At 40.1% G+C, this 13,915-nt stretch overlaps 1 protein-coding gene across 1 annotated transcript in view; it reads left to right on the top strand.

Annotated features, from left to right (window-relative positions):
• Positions 1–13,915, top strand: part of ODAD2 (outer dynein arm docking complex subunit 2) — a 154,546-nt gene that overhangs the window by 47,321 nt on the left and 93,310 nt on the right. Inside the window, exons 17-19 of the mRNA XM_081930928.1 lie at positions 3,387–3,501; positions 8,273–8,461; positions 10,030–10,251. Of these exons, the coding sequence (XP_081787054.1) occupies positions 3,387–3,501; positions 8,273–8,461; positions 10,030–10,251 (526 nt within the window). The remainder of the gene's footprint in view (positions 1–3,386; positions 3,502–8,272; positions 8,462–10,029; positions 10,252–13,915) is intronic.

Here is a 13,915-nt window from a genome sequence, read left to right as displayed (position 1 = left end):
CATGAGACCCACCTTCATGTGGACCCAGTGAGTTGGTTGCCCTTTCCTAATATCCCCTGTGAAGCACGGCCTCAAGCGAGTTCATTTAATTACAGTCTTCTTAACAGACAGTTCTCCGGATGCCATAGAAGTGGAAGCCTTCCAACTGGAGAAAAGATGTCTAGGCTGAAGCAATTTCACCAGAAGCTGTGGAGAGAGCCTCTCAGTCTCTATTGGTCAAAACTTGTTCCTGCCAAAAATGAAGGCAAGAAGCATTCTACCTCAAAACAATTCCTCCCATCTCTCTTTTCCTATGTTTACTATAGCAGGAGAAGTAAAACTGGCATTCTTCCAAGGTTGAAGAGCAGTTCCAGAATTCAGCAGCTCTCTGGGAAGAAGCTTTCTTCCTTCTCTCAATGCCCCCCTCCCAATACCAGCAAAAGAAACCTTTCAGAGTTTGCAGAGATTTGGAGCAAAAGAGACATGGACTCTGTTAAGACACAATTGAGCAATGATTACTGAATGGTGGCATAACAAAGCACATTTTTCACATGATCCAAAATACTTATTTGAAATTATGTAAGACATACCAAATTATGAATGTTACGCTTTCAATTTATCCTTTTTTGTTAATTTGCTTTGCAAATATATGTGATTTTTGTTAAACTGAATAAAAATTTAAAAATAAACAAAGCGAGAATGAGAGGCAGAGGTGCACTCATGAGCTCTGCAAATGATGACAGAATCCCCAGAATTATCTTGTATCTCCTTGGATTGGCTTCTCCTTTCCGTCAAGCAAACCAAAGAAACATGCAAGAATCAAAAAGGCTCTCCAATATCTCATTCGTGTTAAGGCCACAGAACCAGTTCCAAGTTGGAAGCTCTTTCTAGGAGTGTGTTTTGTTTTTGTGCATTTACTTTTATAAAGCTTCTTTTTTCATTTTACGGCTAATTGACGTAGCCCTGGAGACAAGAGAGCGAAGAAGAAGAAGAAGAAGCAGCAGCAGCAGCAGCAGCGTTTGGATTTGATATCCCACTGTATCATTACCCCAAGGAGTCTCAAAGCATCTAACAATCTTCTTTTCCCTTCCTCCCCCACAGCAAACACTCTGTGAGGTGAGTGGGGCTGAGAGACTTCAGAGAAGTGTGACTGGCCCAAGGTCACCCAGCAGCTGCATGTGGAGGAGCAGAGACGCGAACCCGGTTCACCTTTCAGCACCATTGCAAGGGAATGCTTTGTCCTTGATGCTTGTACTGCTATGAGTTAGTGTGAGAATGTGTGATACCTTTGTTGCAGGATCAAGCAGCCTAGTGCATGGCGGTCTGGAGCTATCAAGGCTGACCAAGTATAGATAGACTAGTTCAGATAATGGAGACAGAAAATGTGTGCAGAAAGGAAGACAAGTTCAAGGCAGTATAACGTTACAGCAGCCATAGCAATGGTGTTAACTGGTATTTTGAAGGCAAGCAGGGTGCCCCAGATGGTGTTTCAAAAGATAATGCTCTTGACTCCACAGTAAAGCATGGATTCATTGGATGGTCTTGATCCTTTTACTATGATTTGTCAAGCTACATTTTCTAACTGTTAATCTGAGATTTCTAATGCCAGCCACTTGGGGATTGATATGAGAAGCAGTAAGAGGCACTCTGCATACTTTTTAAGTGTTCTACAGATGATGATAAAATACTGGTTCTAGATACACAATGGTACCTTGGTTTTCGAATGTAATCTGTTCTGGAAGACCATTCGAGTTCTGAAACATTTGAAAACCGGAAACTCAGACCGGAAGCCTCAAAACGGAAAACTCAGTATGGAAGCCACATTTCCTGTTCAACACATGAATGAAGACACATGCCTTTGGGGTTAATGGGCCACAGCTTTGGGCTCTCAAATTTCAGTAGTGCCCTGCATAATGCTGAAATTTAGCACTCCTCTCGCACACTGTTCTACAGCATTGTTGTGGTGCAACCTGCAGCCATGGCACCCAGTGCAACTGCACTGGATGTGCTACCCTAAAAACGCCTCTGCAGAGAAGGATTTGCATAAACCTTTTATATGTTCTTATGTGTACTGTATCATCATTTTATCACTGCTTTGTGGTCTAAACTTGGATTTCCTCTGTGTTTTTTGAAGTTGCTGTTCTTTGTACTGGCCATGTAAATCGGCCTGCCTTGTTTTAACATTTCACATTGTCCTTGCTCCTCTCCAAAATACCTGGATGCTGGAAGCAAAATTATATAACCAGGTTGCATCAATTTAAATAAAGCTGTACTTACTTTAGACAGAGGGTTCGTGTCCTAAATCATTCTGTCTGAATCAAAATAATTGTATGATTACGTACTGGCCTGATTTTCTACTTACTTTTCATTCCTGGCAAACTCATTTTACATAATGAACAGAAATTAGATGTTCTTGCTTGATTTTTTTTACATGGGTAGAAATCTGTATTTTATTTTATTTCCAAAATAATGTATTCACAATTAAAGATGTGGACAAACTGTGTAGAATTAAACATTTGAGGTTATAGATCAAAGTGTGCCTGATTGTCTTTATCTTCACTTCATCTGCTTTGAGTTTTACATATCTTCCTGAACAAAGCCATGTTTGTAAAGGATATTAAGTTTTGTTTGGTCTTCCTCTTCGTTTTAAAGTACTCGGTGGACTTTAATATGAAGTTATGATCCCCTAGACTGATTGATATATAAACATAAGACAGATGGTTTAAAGATGACTCTGATGATAATTCATTTTTCAGCTAGACATGAAGATACTTTGATTACAGTATGTTTAAGCAATTATAACACGGTATTCAGTGTTAGTCTCGTCAGTAGGGAGCACATAGGAAACAAGTTGCACGTTATTCATGCCCAACAAAGGTTGCACTGTGGTGTGACCCATTTTAATTCCAAATGTTAGGTTAGCAACATAGAAATTTAAAATATGTCATACAGCAAGGTAAATAAATTAAACATAGACTCAATATAGAGTTAAGTACATAGTTTTTTGGCATAAATATTTGTTTTGGAAAGTATTTGTTGCTATATGAAAGAAACTAGTATGTTTGAATTTTGGTTCGACTTTGCATGCAGCTTGTTAAAAAAGTCACGTGGCTCATTTTTAAAGTTTACAAGGGTCCTAGCTATATAATGCCGTTTATTTTATTTTATACTTTCTAGAAAAGAATTTTAAGGTAAAGTGCTGGGGGCGGGGTGGGGGAATGTAGAGGATTCATTGAAAAAGTGTATCTCATTCAAAGCCACATTTCTACAGATACGCTTTATAAACGATGTTGGGATGTTTCAGTGATCAAACATGGGTTTACACATGGGTCTTGCGCAATAACCATCTAATAAATAGAATGTTAAGTATTATTTCAGTTGATATCTTTAATGCCTCTCTTTACTAGGATAATTGATCGTTTGGATGGTGTTCGTTTGTTATGGTCTTTGCTGAAAAACCCTCATCCAGATGTTCAGGCGAGTGCAGCCTGGGCTATTTGTCCTTGCATTGAAAATGCAAAGGTGAGAAAATATTTTCTAAGTATTTTACTAAGTTGATCGTTAGTAGGAATCGGTGGGATGGCTGCTGATGGTACAAAGCCACTGACAGTTCCCTCAAATAAGGGAAAGCAATGATCTTTCCCTATGCATTTTACAGGGGGGAAGGGGATCTAGCAGGGTACAATTGGATCCTGAACGCCTTGTGAATTGAACGCTTTGGCTCCCGAACGCCACAAACCCAGAAATGAGTGTTCCGGTTTGCGAACGTTCTTTGGAACCCGAATGTCTGACAGGGCTTCTGTGGCTTCTGATTGGCTACCAGGAGCTTCCTGCAGCCAATCAGAAGCCGTGCTTTGGTTTCTGAATGTTTTGGAAGTTGAACAGATTTCTGGAACGGATTCCGTTCAACTTCCGAGGTACCACTGTATCTAGAAACAAGCCCAGAAAAGAACAAGACCTGGAAAGTTTATGTGTATACACACACACACACCATCAGCGGCTGAAACTAAGATCAAAGAGATAGAGCTTCTCCATCTTTGGCTGCAGAGAATATAATCTATCTGATTTCGATGCTGCCCATCTGGTGATACTTCATCTTTTTGAAATACCATCTCCTAGCTCCTGTAAGAGCCCCCGTTATTTTAAAAGCCACTGCTTTCTGAAACTCTAGAATCCTTCCATTGCCTATCAAAATTTTAGCCATGGTAAGCAAGGCAGCCCAAAGTTTATGCTGCAAAAATGGGGTTTTCTCAAAACATATATTAAAGCTACAGATTATTACCATATTGATCTTAATTCCACGTTGTTACTAAATTGCTTTGATAGCAAACTTCCAACAACATTGGATTACATTACATACACTATCGTAAATTGCAGCATATCAAGACTTGCCTACAGCCCTTCCCACATTTTGGATCAGAGATGTTATTCAATTTGTATAACGTAGCTAGCATAATATGCCAGCAACTCAAAACTTTCATTAAGCTTCTCTCATACCAGGAGAAGCGATAACCACCCAATGCCCAAATATGCCATTACCTCTCCTCCAAGAGACAAGTATATCATCCCCAAGCAAGAGCAGTGTTTAAAAAATTCACACCAAACATATAGTTCAATAAAAAGGGTGGTAGTATTGAACTATAGATGCAAAAAGCTGTGATTATCAATTGCAAAATAGACTCTCAGACTGTGAAATGTACTGATAAAGAAAGGAGGAAACCGAAGCTCTTCTTTACACTTCGTAATTTAACTGGGATTGAAACATGATTCTATGAAAACAAGAATAGCCTATAAATTCTGGTTTTCATCCACATTCTAAACAATGCAGCAGATCAGAGGTGCTAAACCACTGGAGTCAGTGGAGAGCAAACTGAGACATTCTATTCTTTCCTCTTACACTAGGTAGTCAAAATGCTTTTGATCCATATGGGAGAATGTGTTGCCTCTGGTAGGCTATATTTATGATTTTGTAGGACACTATCGAATGGATAATCCCCAAAATCTTGAATGCACAGGGCTGCAGGATTAAACAGAAAGCAAGGATGTTGCAGGAAGGAGTTGAAAATTACTGAAGACTAAAACTAAGGCAGATAGTTTAGTTTTATGCTATGGTACAGGTCACAAAAGTGGTTCCCTGTATGGGGAAGTCTTCCCTATCTTCCTCCATTACAAGCAGAAGTCCTGATATACCTGAGCTGCTTATGTTGGTGCATAGAGGGAGGGAGGGTTGTGTTAGCCCAGCAGAGCATTTCTGTGTATTATGGCAAGCAGTGTTACTTTGCTTGGTGGTGACTAATGTTATTTTGTAGTGGTAGGGTATATATATAAAATTGAAACATTTATTTTAATATGTTTTATTAAAGAGAGAGAGAGAAGAGCGGCCAAGCAGGCAACAGAATCACCATAACAGAAGTAGATTTAGATTAATTAGCTGGTTAATTCAATAGCTACAAACCATAACGGTAGAAGTAATTGCTGTGACAGAGTGGAAGTGCATTAGCCAATCAAAGCAAATAATTATGAAGAATTGCAGTGAAAAGTGTTCTGAGCTCTGTTGATATTGGAAAGTCATTTTGTAGTCAAGATACTCCTTTATTCCCTATGCTGAATAATGTAAACATAAGAAACATTCAGAAATTACAAAGTTTTCCTTGTTTCAAGCATGGTTGCTCTGTTGATCCTAAACAAAGACAGATAGGATCAAAAAATGATTTAGACACTTTTAATTGTGGGTAATGGCCTCTTGAGCCGACCTCAACTTCTACATGCAAAAACTTTTCTGCATATTACCATTATTATTTTCCGTATTTCAGTGAGAAAGTTAGTTTGATTTTCCCCTTAATTTTGAGTACTTTTCTTACAAAATAATGGAAAAAAATTGTTTCTGAGGCTATGCTTGTTTATTGCTATGTTTCTCCCAGTCCATTCATATTTCAGCACATAAAACTGTGAATAAAATAGGAGTGGGAAGAGTTCTGTACTGTGCTCTGAGCACACATAGGAGACAGAGAATGTGCTACCTTCTCCATATTACTTGAAGGCATTTAACCATGCAGCATCTCTATATAGCATGAATGATGCCATTGGCCTTGCCGGGGGTGGGGGCAGTTTTGCCAGAGTGCCAGCCAATCAGGGGTGCCTGTTTTCCCTAGTGTGCATCTCTGAGTGACACTGTGCTCAGTTCCCCAGTAGTCTGCAGCAAGGGATTAGCCCAGGGGTCAGCAAACTTTTTCAGCAGGGGGCCGGTCCACTGTCCCTCAGACCTTGGGGGGGGGGCAGACTATTTTTTGGGGGGGGAATTAACAAATTCCTAGGCCCCACAAATAACCCAGAGATGCATTTTAAATAAAAGCACACATTCTACTCATGTAAAAACATACTGATTCCTGGACTGTCCGCAGACCGGATTTAGAAGGCGATTGGGCAGATCTGGCCCCTGGGCCTTAATTTGCCTACCCATGAGTTAGCCAGTTACCTTTGCAAAGCCCTTTAAGGGTGTGTCAGTGTGTCCCCACAGCCAGCAAAGCCAAGAAGGCATGCTTTCCTTCTTCATGTTGCAAAACCTCAGGGACCAGTAGGTTAATTTGGCTGAATGAGATAGCAGTACTGATTTGATAAATTTGGAAGGTGCACTGAGTTGGTTTAGCAATCTGAGGCATCTTTATGGCAAGAGGATCTTTACATATAGGGGCCACTAAACTTCATTATGGAGCTTGACCACTCATGAAGGAGTCACCTAATATGGCAGAAAACACTTCTGGCCCACCAGGCTCCTTTCTATAGAACTGTGTGCCCCGCTCCCCGCAGTAATCAAAGTTGGCCATCCTTATATAGTTATTTGCCAAGACGTTTGCCTCATGTGTTTATCTCTTACGTTATGCCATTAGTTTTCCTTTCTCATATAATGATACTTTATGAAATGCAAAAGAGGCAAACTGAACCTTCTCCTCCTTCCTGCCCTCCGGTAAAGTTGGGTGTGCTGCAAAATGGCAAACCATGGAACGGGACAGGGACAGGTCTCCATAAGGAAATGGAGTCCACAGAGGACTCTTGGTAACTCAAGTTTATTTGCTCAACCACACCATCACATTTTTGGGCAAAAGTAGCCAGAGTTGATAAATTGGCTTTGACATCTTAAGCTTTCTAAGATATTCTAAAAGGAAAATACTACTGTGTTGTTTTTTTATTGGGAAGCTTTTATCTATGAGGGTAGAATATTTATAAACACGGTGCCTTTTCAAAGCAGCATTTAGTTTACAGTACTTCAAACTCAGAAGAGAGTCTCGTTCCGAGAACTGAAAGAGGTCTCAAACTTCAGTATTTTGGCAGACCAATATATATGTCAAGGAATGTTGATATTAAAATCAACAAGTGATGATGATCTGGTTCTGCAAATCACATGGTCCACAGCACCCCAAAGATTCCAGTGGATAGGGCTCTAGTATCTCTGGGACTCACTCAAAAACTGACTTTTGATGTGACCTTGGGGAAGTTTGTTTATACTTCAGTGTTGCTCTTGTACACATCTGTAATGAGGGGTCTTTTCCCCAGCCTAGACTGTGAAGGGGTGCGGGGAGAAACCTGATTTAGGATTATTATGAGAATAGTTCTGAGAAATGAAGAAATGTAATATGTAACTGAGGGACCTCTCCACAAATATGCTCTGCAGTTATTCATGAGGTTACAGTGACTAGAGAAATTGCTGCCATGATCATGGGATAAGAATAGATGCTGAATATACAGGTCCCTTTACCTTTACTTATACCATATTTATTCTCCTGTAGTACATTCACATTTTACATTTCTCTGTAGGAGGGCATGTCTGATGTAGGCTGCTCAATATTCACATAAATCCTGACACAACACAGACAACATCTCAGGATTCACGTTACTTTACAATGCAGCTCATATTGATTAGTTGTGGTTTGGATTTGTACAGTGAAAGGTGCATAGGAACACATTTGATATTCAACCAACCATCAGGTTTGGACCACTGCAGGCTGTGCTTGGATTAAGTCCTTAATCATGGTAACAACAGGTCCATTGAAATCAACGTGATTTAGCTTTAAATCCTAGCTTTAATTTCCGTTGTCTACTCTCAGCATGACTAAGCCTGGATCCAACCCATATTGGACAATCACATTTGGAAACTGAGAGAAAGAACGGGCAGTGAAATTAGCTCTAAAATGGAAAAACAAGAGCAAAAGCAACTTGCGTTTTCATAGAACCATTGTTTACATTAAATGGAGATTTAGCCAATTAAGTAAATTGTTTTGCTTTGTTATTCACTCAGGATGCTGGTGAAATGGTTCGTTCCTTTGTTGGTGGCTTAGAGCTGATAGTCAACTTATTAAAATCAGAGAATAAAGAAGTTCTGGCAAGTGTGTGTGCTGCTATAACGAACATAGCAAAAGATCAAGAGAATTTAGCTGTTATAACAGATCATGGTGTTGTCCCTTTGTTGTCCAAACTAGCAAATACAGTAAGTAATACATTTTTTGTATTACGTTTTAACAATTGATAGTTTACTGAAACCTGCTGCATGATGGCATCCTAAGTGTGGCTGCTGAAAGGACTCACTTTATCACGGAATGGAAGAAAAGGGAAACAAAGTGCATTGGGGGAAAACCAGGAGATTCTGTTAAAAGTGAAAACTTTGAGAGGGCCAGAATTAAAGCCTTTGGTATGGGCTTTACTGTGAAGCAGCTGAGAAGACCAGGACCTTATGTCTTTAAACTACAAAGAAACATAGGATGACCTAGAGACTAGGCAGAGAAATGCAATTACTTTATGTGCTGCATTTTGTTCTTGAAATGATGTATTTAACCTAGCCTTCATTTTATTTTTTTAAAATGATACTTCCTTGTTTACTCACTTTAATACATGGTTTAAAAATCAGTTTATAAGGCTCATATGCACAGAACACTTAACCACAGTTTAGCACTATGTGGATAAGCCTCAGTGAGCCTTAGCTAAGCATTTGGCTCATACACTGCCCCTTTCCCTCTCATCCTCCTGCAAAACCAAGAGGAGGACTTTTGCCAAGTTTACTTCCATTTTCAAAAAATATATATTGGTTTAGCATTATTTTTGAACCAGGATTAAAACAAACTATGGGTAGTGAAGCCAGCTTCATAACCCATGAAGTTGGCTTGTTGAGCAACTAACCGTTCTCAAATTTATACAAGAATTCCTGGTTTACATGTAGTATAAAGCATATATGATTTGAAACTAGAAGTAAACTTGACTAAAGTCCTGACTGTGTGGGAGGAGGAGAAAGGGTGTGACTGAGCCTGATGCTTTGCTTGGATTTTCTGGGGGTCGTCTATTAAGCCCTTAACAAGGGGTAGCCAATATGGTGATTTCCGTCATGTTGGCTACGCCTACGCTAATTCATGGTTTGTAGCTTATGTATAAGTAGCCCATAGTGTACACACCAGCCTGCATGTGTGTGTATTGATACTGATTTGAAACTGAAAGAGTGCATATTCTATTAACATAACAGATTCACTATTTACCATGTTATAAGTCAGTTTAAGGAAGCTATTGCTTTAAGATAAGAAAATAGACACTTCAACAGAGCGACCGTATGGCTTTGCAAGGGAGCATGGCTTGTATTTCGTGTAAACAGTATTTTCCTGGGAGCAGAAGTTCTTATGATTGGCCTTGCCTAATCTGGTTCCACTGTGCAGATAGCTACCGCCCAGTGGCGAAGTTGCATTCTCCGGCACCGGGGGCAGAGAGTAGGCAGGGGCATGGCTGGCACATGTCCCACGGGGTATGGTGTGCGTCCTGTGCGGTGGCGCGCGTGGCGCTCCCCCTGCCTCCCATTCCTCTGCCAGTGCTACTGCCATATCAGATTTCATCATACGAAGTAGTTCCCATGTCGCTGTGACAACATCTAATGGGGCCTAGTTTAAAGGAATGGAAATATCCATTGCATTTTTATTCGTTCCTAACGCTGTCATATGAACGTAACCTTGATTTAAAAGTCTAGGAGTACATTTCCAGGCTAACTAAATAACGGACCTATTTTTCCTCCTTTCTTAGAACAATGACAAACTAAGACGTCATTTAGCGGAGGCCATTTCTCGCTGCTGTATGTGGGGAAGTAACAGGGTCGCCTTTGGGGACACCAAAGCCGTTGCCCCTTTAGTACGTTACCTGAAATCAAGTGACCCGGAAGTTCATCGAGCTACTGCACAAGCCCTCTATCAGCTGTCAGAGGATCCCAACAATTGCATCACAATGCATGAAAACGGGGTGGTAAAGGTAAGTGTTTAGATACGAATCTCTTCCTCCCCCCCCCCCCCAATAACATGAAGATTAAGCCTCATGACCTAATGCCACCCTGCTATGGGTTTCTCCATCCTTGCTTCATACATCATTGTAAGTAAGTAAGTAAGTAAATTTTTATTTATACCCCACCCTCCCCGGCCATACTGGGCTCAGGGCAGCTAACATCAAATATCAGATACATTAAAACACAATCAAACAATTGATTAAAATACAGCTTAAAAATTAGAATCAGGATAAAATTAAATGATTGTCCACGAATTACAACCATAGAGGTCGGGAACCTCAAGTATTTCGCTGCGGGGGTGGGGAAATGTGGAGCACAGTAACATCCTGTCACATGCTTTTTTTCCTCTCTGTGTTGCGAGCAAGAGACAAGAAAAAGAGGTTGGTGTGCCATGCATCCCTCATATTATCTATTCCCATTTTTTCTTTAACTATACAGTAGTTTTTATCCACAGGGATATTTTTTTCTGCCCCTCTTGAGTGTCTGAATAGCTCTAGATAAAGTGGTACCTCGGGTTATATATGCTTCAGGTTACATACACTTCAGGTTACAGACTCCGCTAACCCAGAAATAGTACCTCAGGTTAAGAAATTTGCTTCAGGATGAGTACAGAAATTGTGCTCTGGCAGCACGGCAGCAAGAGGAGGCCCCATTAGCTAAAGTGGTGCTTCAGGTTAAGAACAGTTTCAGGTTAAGAACGGACCTCCGGAACGAATTAAGTACTTAACCCGAGGTACCACTGTACCATTGGACAAATGAGAAATGTAACATTTTCTTATCTGAGAAGTTTAAACCCAAATCTCATAGCCACCCAACATTTTTTCTTGGACGGGGGTAATGAGTAAGGTTGCAGTCCTAACTTCACTTTTTGGGGGGAGTAAAACCTATTGAATTTAATAGGACATATATCTGCATAGACATGGTTAGGATTGGGCTGTACGCATCTTTATCTTTCTTCAGGTAAGCAAAGTAAAAATAATAATAATAATACATGTATTGGTAAGTCTTTGTAGTAACAAATAGATGATGTTTGACTAAATAGGTAACTGCCAGAAAAATGACTAATTTATTTTAATTGCCCAATTTTAAAGCTCGCATAAAATTTGCGTTTTCCATCTTTAAAATGCTCATTTTCATTTACAATCTATGGAGTCATTATAGTACTTAATTACAAATTATTATTCTGGGAACCTAAGAAACGTATATGCAGTTCAAACACACTTCACAAATAATTATTTTGGGACTTTTATTGTTCAGAAAAATTTAAACTCTGTAAAAATATTATTGCTTTGAGCTGATTTATTGCCAAAGCTTTTTGCTCTGAAGTCCTCGTTTCAAAAATTCAATGGTGGATCAAGAAAGCAGGGTTTAACAAAACTTAGAAACTAGGAAACTGCACCTAAATATATATGTTTAAAATGGAGGTAGTATCACCAACATTGATATTCCTGATCCAATTGAAAACTATCTCCAGGATATTCTGCATACTTTTCTTTCCAGTTTTCAGTAAATTTGTTGCCCTCCCCAGATTTCAGTCTCCTCATAAAACACGTGACCTTTTTTGCCATCACAAGCAGAGGCAGACAAGTACAACCCTAACCTTCACCTCATTTTTGTGAAAATTTTGGGATACCCTGCAAGGGTGGTGATAGATGGTTGCTTCACCCTGGCATGTTCATCACCTGATGGTTTGCATGTGTGAATGGGCCATCACAGATATACCAGACTTTCCCATGTATAAGACTAGGTTTTTTCCTTTAAAAATTCTGCTAAAAAGTGGGGGTTGTCTCATACATGGATAGTGCATAGGGTAGACGTTTGATTGGTTGCTGCCGTGGCTGTCAGCGGCTATTGGGCGTGTTATTGGTGGCTGCGTCAAGGGCTGGTGTTGATTGGCTGATGCTGCGGCAATTGGGCGGGCAATTGGCAGCTTCTGCTGGTGACGGGACAGACGAGAAGTGGATTTTGTGATGCGTGTGGGTGAGCGATATCCGGCAATCCCCCCCCCCCAAAAAAAGCTCAACAGCTCTGTGCCATCTCCCCCCATTTTCTTAAATTTGAGTCCCCCAAAATATGAAAAATACACAGAAAACTACAGTAATTCCATTTTTATATTAGCTTGTGTCACCTCTGAAATCCTGCCTTTCAGTGGTGAGGTCAGTTCACACATTAAGCTGCTCGGGCGAAGACCCATTGCCAATCTAATCCCAGGCAAGAGATGGTAACAGCCCCTGAGATGAGCTTATCATTACCTTCTTTAGTCTCTGCTTTGGTACGTTTCTAATTTAGGAACATTTGGACAACAAATTTGGAAATTGGCACCCTTATCTTGGCATGTTCTGAATATCTTTTCGTCTTATAAAAAGAAGCCTGTCCCACCAAGCTGTAGGTTTATTGGAGCAGTTCAACAGAAGCAGAGCCCTGCAGCCCTTTTGGTGATAAATGAGCCATTTCAAATAAATGGAGCTGCAGCCAATTTGTGCAGAAGGAATCATTAAAACGTTTTTAAATAAGACAGTTTTGAAGGTTCGGAATATATAAACAAGGTATGCTAAACCCAAATATATACTGCTCGTTTTAATGGAAAAGGTTGCTGCTCTCGGCGAGCCTTCCAACTTTAAGAGGATTTGCCAAAAAGCCAAAGAATCTGGCACGGGCCATAGATAACAGTTCCATCTTTCATCTAGGTTTCTCTTCTGTATTTATCTTGCTTGAGAGAATGCAGGGAATGTCCTTTCCTTCCGACTTGGCATCGTTTCGAAACCACAGAAATACACTGAGCAGCTTCTTGCAATTGTCTTAAGGCAAATTTCGGTTTAGGAGACTTTGTTGAAAAGTCAGGCTGGGATCCAAAGGACCCTTTGCATGAGTGGAAAGCATTCTTCATGCGTGCACAGAGGGGTCACTGATTTTCCGTCCTATGGATCTCCTTGTGTTGCCTCTCATGCAACTCTGGAAAGTTCCCTGTTCTACATAAGTGGCATTTAGTGAAGGCGGATGACAGAACTCCTGATTTGTACTTGAAATAGCTTTGAATCCTGGCTAGGGTCCCTTTAATTTGAAAAAGCTAGAAGAAGACCTCCTGGGGGAACACTGTTTGTAAATAGTACTACCACATATATATATTTTAAAAAAGTTATATGTACAGTTAATAAAATGAGTTTCTTATAACTGGCAGATACTGGGCTTAGCACACGGAGGCAGGGTGCCAGGTTATTACTTTTGGCATTGAGCGAAGCGAAAATAGTTTCCTTGCAAAAGAAACTATTCACAGAAGCTGAACATAAGAAATAACAATAAAAATGGTATTTCAGACTTCTTGACTAGCCTTTTTGGCATTCATTGAAAATACGATACATTTCTGCCTGAAAACAGCAAGTTTAATTTTACTAACTAGATAAAATTTGTAACTATTGAACTCGCACTCCGGGGTCACCACATTTGTATGCATTTATGGATCCCTTTTCTAGAACTTGAGGGTCTTTTCAATTCTTGGGAGCATTTTTGCAGCGTCTGGTAGATAATGGCCACCTCAGTGATGCCATAGCAATGTATTTTTGCGTAACATACCAGGGATTGGTTATTTGTGTGCATTAATATGGAAGCAGCAGCTGTTATACCTATTTATTTTTA

Source organism: Podarcis melisellensis (assembly GCF_964234715.1).
Source record: "Podarcis melisellensis genome assembly, chromosome: 12".
In the NCBI taxonomy this organism is placed as follows: Eukaryota; Metazoa; Chordata; class Lepidosauria; order Squamata; family Lacertidae; genus Podarcis; species Podarcis melisellensis.
This window is presented reverse-complemented; position numbering and strand designations above follow the sequence as displayed.